Raw genomic sequence first — 18,081 nt, forward strand, 5'->3', positions numbered from 1 at the left:
CTGGTTTCTTGACAATTAGATCTACTTCGCCGACCTTATCCTCTCTGGGGGGGCCCTTTCCACCATCATCCATTCAGTGAAAAGAAGATGAAATGGGTACAATACTATCAACCGCTCGCGTGGTCCATTGGTTGGCGTCCACTCGACACTCATTCCTAGATGCTACGCAGCTTCATCCTTTCCATCAAAATCAATGCATTCGGGAGGCCTGCGAACAATTGAAGTTTCTTTTTGCCATTGGCTCTAAACTGAGTCTATCGTCACCCAGCATCATTCAGATCGGCCGTTTACCCAATATCCATCCTCGTCTCGGGATTGCAATCCCTGAACAACCCCAAGCCCGCGGCATCGCCCGCTCTTTTTGAGACTATTCTCCTGAAAAAATTATGTACACATAAACGTCTATTACAAGTTTTAGTCTAGGGGTCTGGCGTTGACCAATCTCGACTCGAGTTTTACGAGCCTCCAGTTCCGAAAGCCGATTAAAGTGGCGTCTGACATTGACAAGGGCGCGCTAGCGGTGGCCTTGCAGGATCAGCCGGGCCCAGCTCATTCATTGGGCGAAATCACTGCCAGCCCGTAGCCTGGGAAAAGAGGTATAAGAGATCTACGCCGTGCGCTCGTTGAAGGTAAGAGGGCAGTCATCCTACGCCTGTTAGTTTCCTGTTTCTCATGATTTTACGGGACAATCTCCAACATACCATAGGGAAAATGGTAGCGAACACCTTGATCTCCTCCGACTTGGGCGTGGGGTGGTGCACCCAGTCCAACATGACGGAGGCTTTTCCGATCATCAAGGCCAGGTTGAGCTGAGCGTAGGTCTGGCCGATACAGTAGTGAGGGCCGGTTCCGAAAACGAGGAAGTTCTTGGCGCCCTTCTCCTCCGCATCGCCGGTATAGTAACGCTCGGGGTCGAACTCATCGGGGCGGTCGTACACCTCGGGATCACGGAGCGCAGGGTAAACGGTAGGAATAACCATGGCACCTATTTCACATCAGCATTCACTCAAACGACTCAAGGGCGATAACATGCTTACCCTTGGGAACAGTGTACTCGGGGGTAATGGGGAAGGGCTTCTTGACGACGTAGGGCACCATGAGGACGGGAGGACGGTAGCGGAGCAACTCGCGAACGACGGCACGGGTGTAAGTCAAGGACTCGAGCTGGTCCATGTTCAACTCAGCATGGCGGTCGCCGTTGCGAACCTTGATGTTCTCTTCGCGTACACGGTCGAGGATGTCGGGGCGCTGGGCCATGGTCTGGAAGAGCCAAGTAGCGGCACTGCTGGTGGCATCCTGGGAGGCGAAGAGGAAGGTGAAGACAGTCTGGGCGATCTCATAATCGGAGAACTCGCGAAGGAGGGGGTGGGGCTTCTCAAGACCCTCAGTCTTGCCAGCGGCCTCGGCCTCGCGCCACTTCTTAGACTCGAGGATGGATTTGACCCAGGCGTCCATGATGCAGGTCACCTCACCTCCGGCAGCCATGCGAACCTTGCTCTTGGCAGAGCACTTGGCGAACTCGCCGATAACCATGTCGGAGGCCTTCTTTCCGTACCAGGGCTTGGTGAAGGGTAGGATAAGAGGGAAGTTGACAAGCTCGAGAGCCTCGGTGATGAGGAAGTAATCGGTTGAAATCTTGCGGACGGCCTCGTCAGAGATGTAGTAACCGACGAAAGTGCGGCACGACACAGCGGTCATGACATCGCGGAAAGCAGGCATAAAGGGACGGGCCTCGCCGCCGGCATCCTTGGTAATCTGGAGGAACTCCTGGAAGTACTGCTTGTACACTGCCTCCTGACCGGGCAGGTAAGAGGCCAAGGCCTGACGGGTGAAAAGGCCGTTAAGACCCTTGCGGAAGTCGACGTGGGGCTTGCCGTCGAGGAACACCCAGTTGGTGGGACCGAGCAGCTTGTGGGCGACATCAACAACACAAGGCTTGACATAGCCAGGCGAGTTGAAGACTTTACGGGCCATGTCGCGAGTTGAGGCAATGACGACGAACCTGCGACCGTCAGACGATGAATCGCTTAAAGGTATGTATGTATAGAACAGTTGACTTACTTGTGGAAGACAGAAACACAGCTGAGAGGGCCGCTGGCCCACTTGGCCTTGTACTCGGAGAACTTTGGGTTCACAGACTCCAAGAAGGGGCCGATGAAGGGCATCTTGAAGGTAGGGCCAGCAATGGAGCCCTTAGAAGTGATGTAGCTGACTATGGCTTGTCAGAGTTCGTTCCATTTCCGAGGCCAGTCCTGGGCGCATCACTTACTCTGGTCATATGCGACAGCGAGGGCCAGCAGTGTGAAAAGGATCGTCACGATGCTGGCGTTGGCCACTTTCTCGATCACGTAGTCGACTTGAGGGGGGATGTTGACATTGCCAAGCTTGGCATTGGCCAACACCGAAGTGAAGGTCGTCGCGTTGGAATCCATCGAGGTCGGTTCGAATATCGAGATCGGGTATGTGTATTCGGAGGGGAGGCCGGCCGGGCTAGGAGAAAAAAAAATACCAGGGCGCGAAAAGGGTCGGACGACAGCTCAGGCGCAAAACGCAACAAACAAATAAGTTTTACGCTTGTTGAGGTCCTCGAAGGGAAAGGAGGCAGCAGTGAGTATGCCACGCGAGGTAGGTGAGTTGAACAACACTCTCGGTGGAGGTTGATTAGGAGCACTTGGAGTGAGATGTGGGAGGGAAGGACATGCTCAAAAGATTAAAGAAGGGAGTTCGATTACCATGGGCATGGACGGGGACGGGACGGGGGGCATGGGAAGAGGTGGATACCCGGATGAGGTTGTTCGTTGTGGTAGGCCAGGTGAAAGTGAACGAGGCAGGTCCCAGTCTCTGCAAGACGGGTCACTGGGATGTACCTGTACCTCCCCTGCCTTCCCTGCCACCACACGTCGGCGCGAACGGGGGTCCTAAGGTCTTTCTACCTTAACAAACCCACCTCTGTGTTTGAACAGACAGCGGCCACAACAGGTTCCGCACGCCAATTGCGACCGGGAGCACAGAGAGAGCGATCAAAACGCGATAGGTTTTTGTGGGTTGTCTCCGTTAAGACCTAATGTGGGCTACTGAAATTCTGAATTTTCTTTCCAGGTCTTGATCAATACCACCTCACACTGCGGCCTGCGCAATAGGCGACCCTTTGGAACTTTGGAAGCATGCGCAAGGCCTCAATCGCCCAAGCACTCCCGTCTTCAGGGACCATCGGACGGCGATGTGAGCCGGGAGTCTCTTCTTGCCTTACCAATGCGGCTGTCCCTGTGCATGCTCTGCTCAGGTACCTGGTTCAACAACTGCTCTCTCGAATTGGGCAGCGAAACTCACTTTACCCCAGAGAAGGTCATTAAGTTTTGATTCTAGTCAGATTTCGATGAGCAGCCTTTCCATCCATGCTATGCTTGTCGATATAGCTTACGGTGCAAAGCGAAAAGGAGAGGCGGGGCGGGGCGGTTATCACAGTCTCAGTACGGAATACGTACGGATGCATGAGACTATTGCAAAGTGCTCGGATGACCGGTAAGTGGAATGTCCGCCTGCCTATCATCCAACACCAAACGAAATGACAATTTTGTTCCTTCTGGCTCTGTCTTGCTTAATTAGCCGGGACAGAATCTGCTGGCTGCTTTGGCGCAAAGATGATAGCGCAACCAGATGGGCTAGTGTCAAAATTTGTTGGGTCCAGCTCACCTGCTTTTCACCAAGCAACCGGAGGTAGGTACCTAGTCGTTGCTTCGTTTCGTTTAAGGGGAAAGAGGGCCGCATTGCTTGCATTGCCCATCCAGTGTCCACCGAGCAGTCAAGGGCAACTCGTCTCCGAACATTCACACGCACATAATCATCGGCCCAGCACCACATGTCGACCTGTGGGCTGTGGTGACACGCCTCTTTGTCTACTCCGTACCTATGAACGTCTGGGCATTCGAATGACCTTTCTTCTGCCCTCATTGGATGCCCATCGCTCGTCTCGGCCACCATCCATGGGACGCGAACAGACCGAATGGCGCAAGATCCGGACGTGGGGTTGGTTCATGACCCTGAATCTAGCACACCACCCAGCGATGCGAAATTGAAGCTGTCATGGGCTAATCTTTCTATTGCTCAGCACCTCTCATCCTATCCACGTATTCGTATCCATGCGACCGTCACTTATCCTCGGACAAGACAAGGAGCCGCGGGTTGTTTGATGGTCTGCCGGTTCGGCTCTTTTTCCATCTTTTCTATTGCCTGTTTTGTTCCCTTGTGTCGAGCATTGGTATTTTGATTGATGTGGCTATCCCAAACAGATACATTGAGCGCTATTCGGTCAAGTCGAGAAAGCCGTGTCCAATTAGCTCGAGTCCCATGGTCAACGCAACTGTCAATGTCACAAAATTCACCATGTGTCCCCTAACCCACCCGAGCAAACCAACGCCAGCAACGCAGCCAAACTGGATTGCGCCAAGCAAAGTACCGGTTACAATTGTCTACTTCTGCCCTCCACGGAATTGTGGCGTCTGTCGGTGACTTGACCACACTCGACTCAATACTGTAAAAGTACCTACAATTACCTACACCAATGCACTCTCGGTGGACTGCACTTCCGGACGGGGCCAGTGATGTTTCATAAAACATGCAGACAAGAATGCACAAATCGTCCGAAGAGGTAAATCTCTTCCGCTCACCAACATCCACGGGCAATTTCTTATTTCGGAGCATTGAGCAACAAGTTGTGCAAATGCGACCCTCCCCGTCTGACGATCGCGGGAGCTCATCGATTGGCCAATCCCCCAGGGACGGCAGCTACCCCTGACCTGTGCGATCTAGGCAGCCCGGCCAATCAAACCATCTGATCTCTTTTCGGCCTCCGTCCTTCAACCGTTAATTGAGTCACGTGATAACACGAATACGAGAGTGCCCCTCCATCCATCATTCATCATTTCCATCATGCCCACTGATAAGAGCCAAATCCAAGCTCCGATTGAGACATGGCGGGGTAATGCCTGATGAGCCGTCGCAGCGCCCGGCCACTGCCTTTGCTGCGGCGTCTCAAGCGTCGCTCTAGCTTCTAGACCGCTTTGCAGAACGTCATGACGCCCTTCTTTTTTAAAAAAAATAAAAAAAATTTCACTCACCTCACCAAAAGTGAGGCTCTAATTAAGGTTTGTGGAGCGCCTGTCGTCTGACTGACACAGACCACATTTCCATTACGGCGGGACTAGACTTTCTAAGCTATTTGGTCCAACTAGAAGCAGTCAAACTATCATCATCGTCACTTGAACTTGCTATTACCACATGAGTTGCCCTCCAGTTGGCCTTCTATATGCGCTGCTTCGTCCTATCGTTATTCAAATCTCTCCGCAGCTGCGAAACTCAGGATCTGGGCCATCTTACGGACCATAACATGTCCGTCACATGGATTCGACTAATCCAACTTGGTGATCGTCCCATGATGACTTTGATCATGTTAGCGTAAAGCTCTCGCTCTGTTCAAGACTTAGCTTCAGAACATGTCTTCGCAAGCGCAAAAAAATGCTCACATCACTTGATTGAGACTAGTCAGAAATTCCTTCGCAGTGCGCTTGTCATGGACGGTCAGCTTCGAGGGAATCTGTAACGGGCCGTGTTCTTTAGATATATATCTTTTCCAGGCACATGCGTAACAAGTTAACAAAGTCAAAGTCGAAATCATGGTACTACAAACCGAATGAGATACCTCACATGAGTGCCCCGGCTGCTGCGTTCGGTCCTTCTGGCGTGTGTGTTGGCGACAGCTATCAGCAGAATTTTACAATTCCGATGTATTCTAACATCAATAAAACACCTTTCCTTGGATCTGAACCCGGAGCGAATAGAGCGCAACTATAGCTTGTTCAGTCTTCTTCATATCATGCTAGTTCTACCCTGCTGGGTCGGTATTGAATGGTCTCTCATTGCAGAGTTTCTCAGAATAAGGCAACTGCAGTCGCAGGTGAGGTGTATGGAGTGAATATCCTCCCATCTCTTCACCATGACCTCATACCGAAACCTCCTTGCGTCCCCTGTGTATTCTGCTGAGGTACACACTTGACTTCACCTCGTAAGAGAGCGTAGACTCACTAAATATGTTTTATTTGTCATGTCGATATGGGTCTGCAACGCCGGGAATGAACGATGTGACAACTGAAGAGGTGATAACTGGATCCGATATGAAGCAAATGCGGTAAACCGAGTTTCAAACTCGAGCAAACAGAGTTTAATTAGATATGCTGTTGACGTAGTCAAATTCGTCGAATTCATCAACGAATTGCGCGTCGCCTTGGATGTACACTCTACGCCGCACCTAAATAGCCACGCGGCCCCCCGCTAGAGTCAGGGATTCTGCTGGCGATGGTTCGACAGCAAATACAACGTGGAAATCAACCATATTGCGTAGTCGCCTTACGGAATGAGTAGACGAAACAACAGCTCCCCCCCCCCCTCAATCAAGATTAAGCTTGTTTTTTAGCCGAGAATAACAAAGTTTCTTCGGGGCCCGGTGCTGGAAGGTTTTCACGATTGCGAGCCCGGGTCTTTGGACGATCAACGCCCCGGTTCACTCAGAACTGTCATCTGATCTTTTCCCCCCCAACATTTATGGCCGAATCATTTCTTCCAATTGGGATCAGTATGATAAGTGAACATCTCCAACTAGAGGACCAAAATCTGGCGAGACTCATGAATCCATCGACGTGGCTTCTTCGTGACGCTTCGAGAGGCTTCGAGACGAAAAGAGGAAATAAAAGTCTCTCGTCTTGCCAATGGGCGATTCGGCACCGGCCCCGATCTGTTCGTTCAGCGAGCGTTCGTCACCCGGCCCCGTCAGGCCTGACGACACCACCTTAAGCAGCGAAAGGGGGGCGGGGAGAAGAAGTGTGGAGTCCGTTTGCCGAAATGCAAGGCGGGTGGGGTAGGTGACTCGGAGTGAGTCAGCCCGGATATGAGCGGGATGCAAGATTGCTACCTGTACACCAAAATCAAGGCCGTGTAAGTGAGGCTACGTACGCAGCCCAGGCCAGAGAGGAAAATTTTTGCTGTGAAAAATTTTTGCAGTGCAAAGTATTGAGCAATCAAACCGGGTAAACAATAAGGGATCTCTCTTACTGCATCCTGGGCATAGTTCAAACGAGGCCAAACATCGCGGGAGGGCTGCGGCGGTGCAGTAGGCATCTCCAAGTCCAAGTCGGCCGCATCTTACTCCGACTCTCACCTCCATGACGCCGCACATGGCACTCGCGATGAACCAACCACAAGCTTTGACGAACGAACTTGGTGACTTGATACATTCTTTTGTTGCCGCAGACATGACGCTGGAGCCTAAGACTAATGTCACGCAAATCCAGGCAGAATAGGCTTGGGTGCCGGGGCTGCTGCCGCTGATGGGGGCTCCTCGTCAGGCAGACATGTCTGTCAGCAAGCCCATACCGGAGGTAAGATGGTCACTCGGAAAATTAACCACCATATCTTTACTTTTGGTACACTTACGCAAACGCAACATCCGGCGCGTCTTCACCCCGGGGCGCTTACCTTATCCCCGGCTCCCCTCCCCCCGTTGGCTCCCAAGACGATCACCTCCAAGGATCTAACATACACTTCCGCCCGGTACGGCTTATATGGAAATTTGAGCATACGCACCCTTCGGTATCACAAAGCCTTCCCAAGATTTGCATCCGTGACTCTAATGAGGCTGGCAAGCTTGCATCGAGGCGCATGAGGCACAATAGGACGCATGGGCGTAATGACTCACACGGCTGTTTCCATCTTACCGAACAGCATCTATTCGTCCTACTCTGATTCCCCCCCCCCTGTTCGCGAATGCCGCTCCTGATGTTCGTTTCCTGTCCGTAGGTAGGCTTACCCGCTGCTCTGGAAACCGTTTACACTACCGGCCGGCAGGCTTGCGGAGCCACGCGTGACTCCCTTTCCTGCGGCTTCTCCTTTGCTCCACACCTCCGAGCTGCAGAGGGATTTCCACCTACACGGGCCACGACTACCGATGACGGCGTGTGTCGAGACGCGACAGCTGGGGGCTGTGGTACCTGGTTTCCAGCAAGATCTATACCCGCATCTCAGGTCCAACGTACGGTGTAAGTCATGTAAAGTACCATACTCTCAAGTTCTCGAATTTCATAACTTTGGGATCGACTTGCTATAAGTAAGAGACCTTTCCATGCTCATCCTCAGGTTTGTCTTTCCGGATCATTCTCATCATCATCGAAGCCAATCAGCCTAGTCAACCAATTGGACACCACTTCCCTCTTCTTGATACCAAGATCACCTTTTCCAACTCAAAGGTACATCCGAGCAAAACTGCCCGCCATCAAACCCTCATCCAAACCAGCACAACCCCAAACAACCAAAGCAGCCATGTCCGGAATGCACTCCTCCTTCTCCAGCTCCATCACCGGCGACAGCCGTCACAGCTACGCTCTCCTCTCCGCGATACAAGAGGGCTCAAAGGCCTCCTCTTCCTCCTCCTCCTCCTCTTCCCCCTCCCCAAAAGAGGCAGACGCCGCCTCAATGTCAAGCTTCGGCAGCTCCGCTTCCCTCCTCAAGAGCAAACTGAACAAGCACTCCGCCGGCTCAGCAAAATCATCATCGTCATCATCTAAAAAGTCTTCGTCCCTGATTGCCCGCCAACGGGCCGCCGAGGACGCGAATACTCAAATCATGAACTCGCAGGCTGCCTACTGGCCCGCATCTATCCGCACCGACTTGTAAAGAGCCATCTTGACAAAAGCAGAATCCCGGACAATATTGGATAAAGGAAGAAAAAAAAAACACAGTGGAAGGCGGCGGCAGATGAAGGAAATGATGTCGCCGCCATGCTTGTGTGATGGGACTTACAGGAGTTTTGGGAGTTGATGTCTTATAAATTAGACGGCCGTGCTGTAACAGCGGCCATTCGGATGGGGTCTTTCTGGATCAAAATATTTCTTTAGGTTGTTCGACGTCTACAAATTGAGCAATTGCAAGACGAGTTATAAACCTTTATTCTTAGATTGATGGAAGCAAATATCCTAGGCAAGGATCAGAATGAAAGAGTTTCATTTATGTAACCAAGGGTATCTCGTCTATCAGCAATGCAGCCTTATATACTCTCTCAGGTCGAGATCTTCTCCTCTGCCGGTTTCTATCAAAAGCTTTCATTGAGAATGTCCTCGTTCATCTTGACCATCGTAGGACTATACTCTGAACTCTGCGGCTCGGCACCCGCTGTAAGTAGAATATCGTCCACAATGCGCTTGCTTGCCTCGCGAGCTAGTAAATTTTGTCAGTAAACGGATCGATCACTGCAGAAATGAAAAGCCACTCACCAGGAGTCTGAAGCAGTTTCGACGGGGGAAGCGCAAACTGGATGGTCTTGGGCGGACTCATACCGCCATACAGCCCATGGTCCTCGTCACTATCGCTTTCCCAATCAATCTCATACTTTTGCTTATCGAACTTGGCACCGAGATCCGTAGTTGTATCGTCATCGTAGTTGCCTTTGGTAGCAAACACATCCTTGGTTTTCCTCGCGCCACCCGGTGTTTGCACGCTCACGCCCGGGGTCCTTGGTCCCGCAGATGCAGTCGCGGCAGCAAGACGCTGTCGGGCATTGCTCTTGATAGGAGACATGAAGGCCTCACTACGTAGCTTGGGAACCGCCATGACAGGCGAGGACATGGGCGAGTCCTGCTGCCATGCAGGTACGCTTTCCTTCTCCTTGTTCTTGTCATCACGCTTAAGCGGCGAGACGCGGTAAGTGGGACCCTTGTGCGGCGTAGCCTGGATGCGGAACGTCTTGTCAAGCATGCGATGCATAAGCGGGTCCTTGTGACTCTGCTGCTGTTGCGGCGGCGCGAACGAGGAGCGCGGCGTCATGGACATGTCTGGAAGACGGGCCGTGTGCTGCGCGAAGAGGACGGTTGAGTCCTCCTCGAGCCCAATATCCTCGTTCTCGTCGTCCTCTTCATGCGGCGCAGGTGGCTCGCCTTTCAGCTCGCGCTTGAGTGCCTCGTAAGGGGATTCAAGGTTTGAGAACTGCGGTTTCATCATCTTCGTTTTAGGTGGCCGAGGTGTGCTGCCAGTAAGGTCATTGTCGTCGAGTACGGAATCGTCTGCGCGGAATGTAGAGTCGGCGGTGGAAACTATGGTCATGTCTTCGCCTTCGGTGCGTTGCTGTTGGGGTGTGCGGGTATAGTCGACGGATGTGTCTTCTTGAACTGTAGACTCCTCTTCGGTTGCGCCGGTTTCATCGTCTCCATTGTTGGCGTTCTCCTCGTAGCCGGAGAGGGAAACATTGGCCGAGGCCTCGAAGAATTGTTTCCAGAACTGCAGGTTCGCCGTCTGTTAGCCGTGCTCTACTCCCAAGTATGAGAAGGGCACCAAAAATAAGCGCAACGTACCTTTGAAGCATCCCAAACATTTCGTGAATGCTCGCCATATTGCTCTACAATGGGCAAGATATTCGTGGTAACAATACGGTGCGCCTTGCTAAAGTTGTGGTCGATTTCTTGGGAAAAGAGTCAGCCGATTTGAAATGGACAGGCCAATTTCTTTTCGATGCGGTGTACTTACCTTGGAGAGTCAAGGTGATAGACTGCTCTAACTTCTCTAACTCCTCTGTGAGAGTGAGATTTCGTGCGGAGGGGCCAGGACGGGCCATGGTGTTAGCTTGTTCGGCGGTTGTTGAGCTTGAAGGTCGCAATGTGAGAGCTCAGTTTGTTTTGTTCAAGTGCACGGTTTCTTTCGTCCAAAGGAGGGAAGTAAATCAACAAACGCGGGCAGGTGGGACACGCGATGCGGGGCACTGCCAGGGAGTTCGGGGCCGGGGCATCACTTTGGCGGGGCAGGCCACGACCCCTCTGTCCCGTCCATATTCCGCTTCAGCCCGCTTGTCATCCCAAATCTGCGCCATCAGAATACAGTGCAGTGGTCCCTCTTTTGGATCAGTCTTAAAAGGCGATTCAGTAGATACTGTAAACAAAATAATGACATTCAAGCATAGTGGCTAGTTATTAATCTAACGCCTAGGGTATCTTTTATCAACAATCTAACCGTTTCTCGTCAAACGATCATGCCTTAGAGTAAAAGCCAGACATATCTAGCTTTAGAATAAGCTGAGCAATGGGATTTCCCTCTAGTGCGTCAACTCTTCCTAAGGTCGACTTCTCTCCAGCTGTATCCTTCATTCCGTAATCTCCTTTTTCACTCAGGCCCTTGCAAACCGCTAAGAAAACCTCTACATTCCGCTTAAACATCTTGTATAAGCCCTTCGCAGTAGTGCCACCTTGGCCATGAGCTTTCCGCCCAGCATTCTGAAGTCTCGAGTATTGAGCAAACTTCAACACGACCCGGAAAATGTCGTCGAGAAGCTTGAGCACAGGCTGTTGCCGCTTGCGCAAAAGTAGTGCTAGCATGATTCGATCAAGTACTTGAGAATGGTGTTCCCTCAGACGGTCAGGGCTGAGGACTGCGGTAGAGAATGTGCTCTGGTCTTCGGCTCCGAGGTCGATCTCGATTTGGCTCAGTAGTTTCTCAAATGCCTGCCACGGTATTTCGATGCCGATATCGAAGATGTAGGAACTGAGGCTGGATATAAAATGACGAGCTTCGAAGCAGAAGCGAATAGATATGTCATCGACATCCTGCCAGCCCGACTCCCTAGCCGTGACATCACGGAAGATACGGTTGACAGTATATTGCATCCGTAGCACTCGAAGCAGCAGTTTGAAAACTCGGTCATACTGCACCAAAATGACGGGGGTGATAATGGCCCCTAGAGCTGCAGGTGGCTTATAGGATAGCCGGAGAAAGTCCAAGGCCTCTAGTCCCGTGGGATCCATGCATTTGTCGATTTCCTCATTCGAGAGACTCCGGACTCCGAAACTAAGATCCCCGGGGAGTTCATTCTTTTCGCCATCTCGAGGTCTTGAGTCTTCGTGCAGCGGCCCCTCGTAACTTTCCGTTAATACTCCCATAAGGGCTAAGCGTAGTTCAGAACTGGCGGGTGGCCAAGTGTCCCTACCACTTAATCGTAATCCCATGACTCCGCCTTGATGAGCAACACCAGACTGTCTCTCTGCCGTCTCGAGATCTGGGTCAAATAGGGCATGAGAGAGGCGGCTACAGAAGAATCCGTTGCCTAACAATTGGAACTCTTTCTGAAGCTTCAGATGCTCACGCAAGTTGTGGGATGTGAAGAGCAGTTTCAGAGTTTCCCTGCCCACGATTCTAGATTGCGCAGATATGATGGACCCGAATGAGAGAATTGGAAGCAGTGACCAATGCGGTGTAAAATCAGTGCCGGCACTGGCGATCTCGGTCGTAACATCAGATAAGCGCTCCCTAATGATAATGCCTAGCAGGTCTTCTGACGTCGAGTCAGCAATCGGTTTGGCGAAGTCCTGGATAGATAAGACCAATTTGTTTTGTAGCTGATTCTCGTCCAGGCCAAACAGTTGCAATTGATAGGTCGCTGAGTTTCCAATCGGCCAAGTTGGTGTCGCTGTTTTGGCTGATCCCTGTAGAGAAAAGTTCTTGATGGCTTCAACAACCGCACTTTCGTATGATCGGATCCTATGCTCTAACTGCACGACCGAGTTCCAGTCAAAAAGCCACTCAACTGTCGGGGGCCGACTGGAAGAGATAGTGCTCTCTTGTGACAAAGGGTGTCCGGGATGATTTGACCTTATGAAACGAAGATTTCGTCCCACCTCAAATAGAGATTTAACAACATCTTCCGGCATAAAGCTAGGGATTCGCTTAGTATCAAGGCGGAAATCGACCTCGTCGACCTCGTCACCGAAGTCGTCCATATAGGTTTCGGATTCCACCTTGATGAAGCCCTTTTGCCTTCCGACTTCGTGTTTGCTTAGAGGCACGCCAAGTTCACGCCGTGTGCCGATCCACTCTTCAACAAGCTCAATCCAGGGTTTTGAAACTCGCCGGAGGACTTCTCGCATCATATCTCTGAGATGAGTCTCGGCGTACTCAGCAGACTGAGCCTGCTGGAATACGATGACGAAAACATCCTCATCCAGATAATCTCGTCGAATCTTTGACACCAACGACTCAAATTGGCGCAAGGTAGTGTATATGTGCGCGACGAGCGATTCAACTTGGAGAATCGACCGCGGATGTTGGTGATGCAAGGCGACACTGCTCTGGATAACCAAGAGGGCCTTGTCCACAGCGCTCGCTAGAGCAACACGGCATGGAGTCGGGTTCTTCAAATATGTACTGTCGACAAACTTGCGAAGTTGACGATATGTATTGCCACACTTGAGACATGAACGCTGGACTTCCTGGATAGCCTTGCCTGAATATGCCGGTATCCTGACCTGGGGTAAGGCTGGCTTGAAGGCTTCATGCTCGTCTTGCCAGGAAAAGAACACCGAGTCTCTTCCAAGAGCCAAAGCTAGAACCGCATTGCAATATGTCTCAGCTTCCACCACGGTGAACACAGCACTTCCAATTTGTAGAGGATCCTCCTTAAGCCCAATCAAGGCATCAAATGCCCCAGGCCCAGCCTCCGTTATGAACAATGGCTTTTTCGAAGGAATGTCGGGAGACTGGAAGCCTTCCCAAGTCTTGTACTCCGGTAGCTTCGCGGCGGGCTTGTCAAACCCCAACCAGAAATCGGTCACTTCAGCCTCTTCCTCTATTGAGGGTTCTTCGAACGTAAAATCGGGGATCTCGGTCGAGTTCGACTCCTCCTGTTGCGGAGCAGGGTCTATGGCAGGGAGCGTAAAGAGTTCGCTGGGTTGAGGATCGGGAGGGTTGCATAAAGAAGCCAACTCTGTGTCTGAAGATAAATAAGGTCAGTAAAACGACCAAGAGCCTCTTTGGTTCGAGAGGCTGTACCTATTAGGTCGAGAGCAAAGAAGCCAGTGTCGGCCCGAGGCAGTCGGTCTTGTAGCCATTTGGACGGCTCCCGGAAGTCTGGAACCGCGAAGACGTTTGAGAGATCATCTTCCTCAAACATGGTTGCGCCGACGGTAATATTGCGACGTTGAACATTGGTGTAGACGAATACGGGGCGCAAAGCCTGCGATCAGTGACATTGCATCTTTGAGGATTCAGGTTCTATATGACGTTTCTCCCAGGCACATTTAGGGACAAAGCTAAATGAGCGGCTAGGGGCCCCGCGACGCGACTGGCGCGTCGCATTCAGGCACAACCAGCTGAGCACGACCCCTGCATGTCTCTGCCCGATTCTGATCATCCCCGCAGGCTCGGCTCCTGGCGGCTGAAGAGCCTAAGACTCAAAAGGTACCTACCCTGCGACGCGGGAAAGCAGGTGGAACCAATTGAGAGCTCTCAATGCCTCAACCCGCTATAGCTCTCGGATTTCAGAAGCTTCTTCTTTCAACCTTTGCCAAAGCATTTGGGCACCAGCCTTACATCCTCCATATCATCACCGAGCATCACATTTACACGCGCTAGAATACAGGAAGAACAATCTCTGTAAATTCACGCCGCTGGCCCTCGCCGCCATGCCTCCCAAAAAGAAGGTGCGCAGCAGCGTGTCTGCTGTCGCAACGCCAACGCCAGCTCGCGACGAAGATGCCATGGACGTCGATACACCGGCTGCAGATACACCCGTGGCGAGCGCACCTCCAATAAAGCCTTCTGCGGATGAGTGGCCGAACAATCTGTGGACCGACGACCAACTCTCGTCACTTTACAAAGGAGTTATCCGGTGGAAACCAGCGGGTTAGTTGATCGGTCCTTACGAGCCCAATTGAATCTGACGGTCAAATCATAGGCATGCACAAACACTTCAGGATGATTGCTATCAGCGAGCACTTGCGGAATCACGGAATTGACCCCGACTTCTACACCCACACACGTATCCCACATATCTGGACTAAGCTACGCACCTTGTACGACCTTAAGACGATCGACCAGCGAGAAGACTTCTACGACGCCCAAGAAGATGACAACTATGACGACCGATTCAAGGAGTTCTCCCTTCCATACGACGAGTTCGACGACATGATGATGGAACGTCGCCTTGCTGATGCCAGCGAACCTCCAACCTCACCACCCGAATTCGAACTTACGCCGCCACCGCCCTCCCCTGGTGGTAGCAACGCTGGCGGAAACACCAGGCGGCGAAAGCGTGCTTCTACAGTGACGAAGACTCGCGCTAGCACCGTCGAGGATACGGAAGATGCTGGCACAGACACTGCATCGCCGCCTCCAAAATCGGCGCGGGTGGCCAGGAGTCAGAAGAGAGCCGCCGGCAAGGCTAAAGCCGAGAAAGCTGAGAAGGTTGAAGAGCCCGAAAAGCCTAGGAAATCCGGGAAGCCAGCGAAGGCGGAGAAACCCAAGAAGGGCGGGAAAGCTAGCAAGGCTGAAAAGGCCGACTCGACGAACTCGGAAGATGACGACGACGACGATGACGAGAACTCGGGCGGGGATGAGGACGGCTCCGAATCGGACGAAGAAGAGCAAGATGATCGCAATGAGGGCGAAGACGGAGAAGATGGAGACGAAGGAGACGAGGAAGAGGAAGGTGATGGGAGCAATTCTGGTGATGGTAGCGGCTCTGGTGATGCCGGTGACTCTGGCGGCTCTGGAGATTCCGATGACGGAGACGAGGAGGAAGAGGAGAGTGCCGAAGATAGTGGGACCCCGGTATCGCGTTCAACAAGAGGTGCTGCTCGAGGTCGTGGCAGAGGCAGAGGCCGAGGTAGAGGACGGGGTCGGGGGCGTTAGCAACGCGGTCGGATGCGTTAGCCAAAGTCAACTGCAACCCGACCCGCAACAGCAAACAAGCTGGCGGCTGTTCATAAAGACAGACCGAGTGGGATAAAGATACCCGTCGCGATCTGCGACTTCATGAATGTTTCACTGAACACGAACGTTGTAATCACACACGCCTCGTCTCATGTCTCACTCACTAGTATAGGATAGCATGGGATGGTCTTGGACTAAGAAGAAGAATAAAAAGTAGATAAATCCAAATCTATGGGTATCAAGAACAGGAACCAAACTCAACGACTAAACTCGGGATCATGCCTTCTTATCCTGAAGCTGTGACGTGCCGAGCATTTCCCACTCGCTGTGATACGTCAATTTCTCCCTCCACCGCCGCCCGACATCGTACACGTCTTCCACAGCCCTGGCTACTTGCTTAGTATGCACTGTGGCCTGCGTCGTGATGAACGGCTCTGGGGGTTGTCGCTGCAGGAGCCGCCACATGTCTGTTTCGCACTCGCGGCTCGCCTTTGCATCTTCGGCTTCTGCATACGCTTCCTGCGCCAGCTCGTTCCTGATCCTGTTCTTCAAGGCTTCTCTCGTACGATGTGTTTCGGGAAAGTCGTACGCGGAGTAGACGAGTACCTCGTTGGCCTCCTCGACGACCTCGCGTTCTGCGTCGTCCATGATTGCAGGCGCCTCGTCACTCGATTCTTCCAAAACGGAGTCTTCATCGTCCGCCGAGTCCGCCGAGTCCGACATTTCGTCTTTCTCGAATTTGATCTGGGGGTTTGGGAAGCTTTGGCCTGTATTCGGACGCTCGGTATCTGCTTCCCTGCGTAGGACGCTTTCCACGCGATCATATGACATTGGCTCCTCGTCCTCGTCGTCCTCAACATCTTCGGCATCGTCATCGCAGATGTGAAGTCGTAACCTCCGTGCACATGTCGTCCAGAACTCGTTGCTGTCCTGCTTCATACCCAGCGATGCAACTGCCGCCTCAACGTCCTTGCGTCTGACCAAATTCCTCGTTGATGGTTCAACGTGCTTCTTGGCCCGGATCCGGGATTGCGCAATAAAGAGTGTAGTGAGAACAATCTTCTTGGTGACAGAAACGAGAAGGGAGTGGAAATCCTGCAATGCCGTCGCCCTGATTGCCGGCGGCTCCTCGCTAACGTACTGCCAATTATTCTCTGCGTTGGATGCGTTCATGAAGATGCGCTCGGGAAGTCGAAGAAAGCTCTTCACCCGAAGTACCTCGGTGAATGCCAGGCCATGGTCGCTCGCGAACGTCGGGTCCTTGTCCAGTCCGTGATCGCCTTCGATGCGTTTCGCGAGCTCCAGGTTGATATTCCAGCACTCCCCCCACTTCTTCTGCTCGACAAGCTCCTCGTGCCGTTCCTGACGGAAAGAAAGTGCGTCGGCTGCTTCGTCGAGCGCGTGGCAGCATAGCGGACTGATCTCGAGGGCTGCAGGATAGTCTGCTAGATGTACTGGCTTGTTGCCTCCATCCTGCTCCTTTCCCCTTCCCTCAACAGCCGCTTGCAGGAGGAGGATATACTGGCGGACTTCAATTTCACTCTTGGTCTGTATCTTGGCCGAGATGCCCGGTAAGTCGTCCTTGCCGAGTCTTGAGAGGGCCTCGAAGAAGAGCTTCTTCTCGTACGAGGTCCAAGTCGTCAAGCCAATCTGCGAAGGGGGCAGATCATCGTCTCCTCCGACAGTTGTGTGATAAACGACATCTTGAATATCCCCATTCAAGAGATCCAAGTAGTTGTTGTTGAAAACGCCTTTATGACGCTTAAGAACTGGCTCCACGATCTCATCTTGCGCCCGTCGCTTGTGTCTTGAGAGGCCTTCGTCTGTGCCACTTGCATCGTCGCTAGATGATGCGACGGGATATGCAGAATGCGGTTCCTGGTGTTCAGTTTTTTGCCGTTTTGGTGGTGACTTGTTAAGGACCTTAAGGTCATGGTCTCCTGAGTCCTGGTTTTGCAAATAGTCGTGATCCGGCTCCATGCTCATATTCGTCTGAAACTCTCAAGTCGACGATTCGGCCTAGGCGGTGTGTCGCGGACATGTTGTGATGAGAGCACCAGTATGTAAGAATTTTTGCCTCATAGAAGCCAAGTCCTGCGTCTTGGATTCCAGGCTTGGTGTATGCTATCGGTGGCTGCCTCGAAGATACATGAGGTCTCTCGGACGCTGCCTCAGTATTGTTCGATTGAAGATTTCCCAGCATTAGGGACCATAAGTTCCTCCTTGTGTAACTCTAACAGGCAGGTACCTAAAATCCCGCTGTAAGTGTTACCAGGAAACTTCGAGTACATCTTGGAAAGTACTATTTAGAGCCTGTGGAGCCAATCCGAGGCAATCGATTGGAGCAAC

General features: G+C 52.2%; 6 protein-coding genes across 6 annotated transcripts; 2 read left to right on the forward strand and 4 right to left on the reverse strand.

Annotated features, from left to right (window-relative positions):
- Positions 1 to 607: 607 nt before the first annotated feature.
- ERG5 (RNA polymerase C-22 sterol desaturase) lies at positions 608 to 2,432 on the reverse strand (the record flags this gene model as incomplete). The annotated part of the gene is made up of 5 exons (XM_053189629.2): positions 608 to 646; positions 702 to 985; positions 1,038 to 2,002; positions 2,062 to 2,212; positions 2,270 to 2,432. The coding sequence occupies 5 exons, from the start codon at positions 2,430 to 2,432 to the stop codon at positions 608 to 610; spliced, it is 1,602 nt and encodes a 533-aa protein (XP_053053082.1).
- Positions 2,433 to 8,367: 5,935 nt separating this feature from the next.
- N0V96_005751 (uncharacterized protein) lies at positions 8,368 to 8,721 on the forward strand (the record flags this gene model as incomplete). Its single annotated transcript, XM_053189628.1, has 1 exon — positions 8,368 to 8,721. One exon carries the CDS (start codon positions 8,368 to 8,370, stop codon positions 8,719 to 8,721), a length of 354 nt encoding a protein of 117 aa, XP_053053081.1.
- A 415-nt stretch (positions 8,722 to 9,136) lies between these two features.
- Positions 9,137 to 10,651, reverse strand: ASK1 (DASH complex subunit ask1; the record flags this gene model as incomplete). Its single annotated transcript, XM_065757488.1, has 4 exons — positions 9,137 to 9,261; positions 9,318 to 10,332; positions 10,392 to 10,498; positions 10,564 to 10,651. The coding sequence occupies 4 exons, from the start codon at positions 10,649 to 10,651 to the stop codon at positions 9,137 to 9,139; spliced, it is 1,335 nt and encodes a 444-aa protein (XP_065613831.1).
- Positions 10,652 to 11,060: 409 nt separating this feature from the next.
- N0V96_005753 (uncharacterized protein) lies at positions 11,061 to 13,972 on the reverse strand (the record flags this gene model as incomplete). The annotated part of the gene is made up of 2 exons (XM_053189627.2): positions 11,061 to 13,792; positions 13,852 to 13,972. 2 exons carry the CDS (start codon positions 13,970 to 13,972, stop codon positions 11,061 to 11,063), a joined length of 2,853 nt encoding a protein of 950 aa, XP_053053080.2.
- Positions 13,973 to 14,483: 511 nt separating this feature from the next.
- N0V96_005754 (uncharacterized protein) lies at positions 14,484 to 15,711 on the forward strand (the record flags this gene model as incomplete). Its single annotated transcript, XM_053189626.1, has 2 exons — positions 14,484 to 14,703; positions 14,756 to 15,711. The coding sequence occupies 2 exons, from the start codon at positions 14,484 to 14,486 to the stop codon at positions 15,709 to 15,711; spliced, it is 1,176 nt and encodes a 391-aa protein (XP_053053079.1).
- A 297-nt stretch (positions 15,712 to 16,008) lies between these two features.
- Positions 16,009 to 17,712, reverse strand: N0V96_005755 (uncharacterized protein; the record flags this gene model as incomplete). Its single annotated transcript, XM_053189625.1, has 1 exon — positions 16,009 to 17,712. One exon carries the CDS (start codon positions 17,710 to 17,712, stop codon positions 16,009 to 16,011), a length of 1,704 nt encoding a protein of 567 aa, XP_053053078.1.
- Between the last annotated feature and the right edge of the window lie 369 nt (positions 17,713 to 18,081).

The sequence above is a fragment of the Colletotrichum fioriniae genome (assembly GCF_027942845.1).
Source record: "Colletotrichum fioriniae strain IMI 355084 chromosome Unknown scaffold_6, whole genome shotgun sequence".
NCBI lineage: Eukaryota > Fungi > Ascomycota > Sordariomycetes > Glomerellales > Glomerellaceae > Colletotrichum > Colletotrichum fioriniae.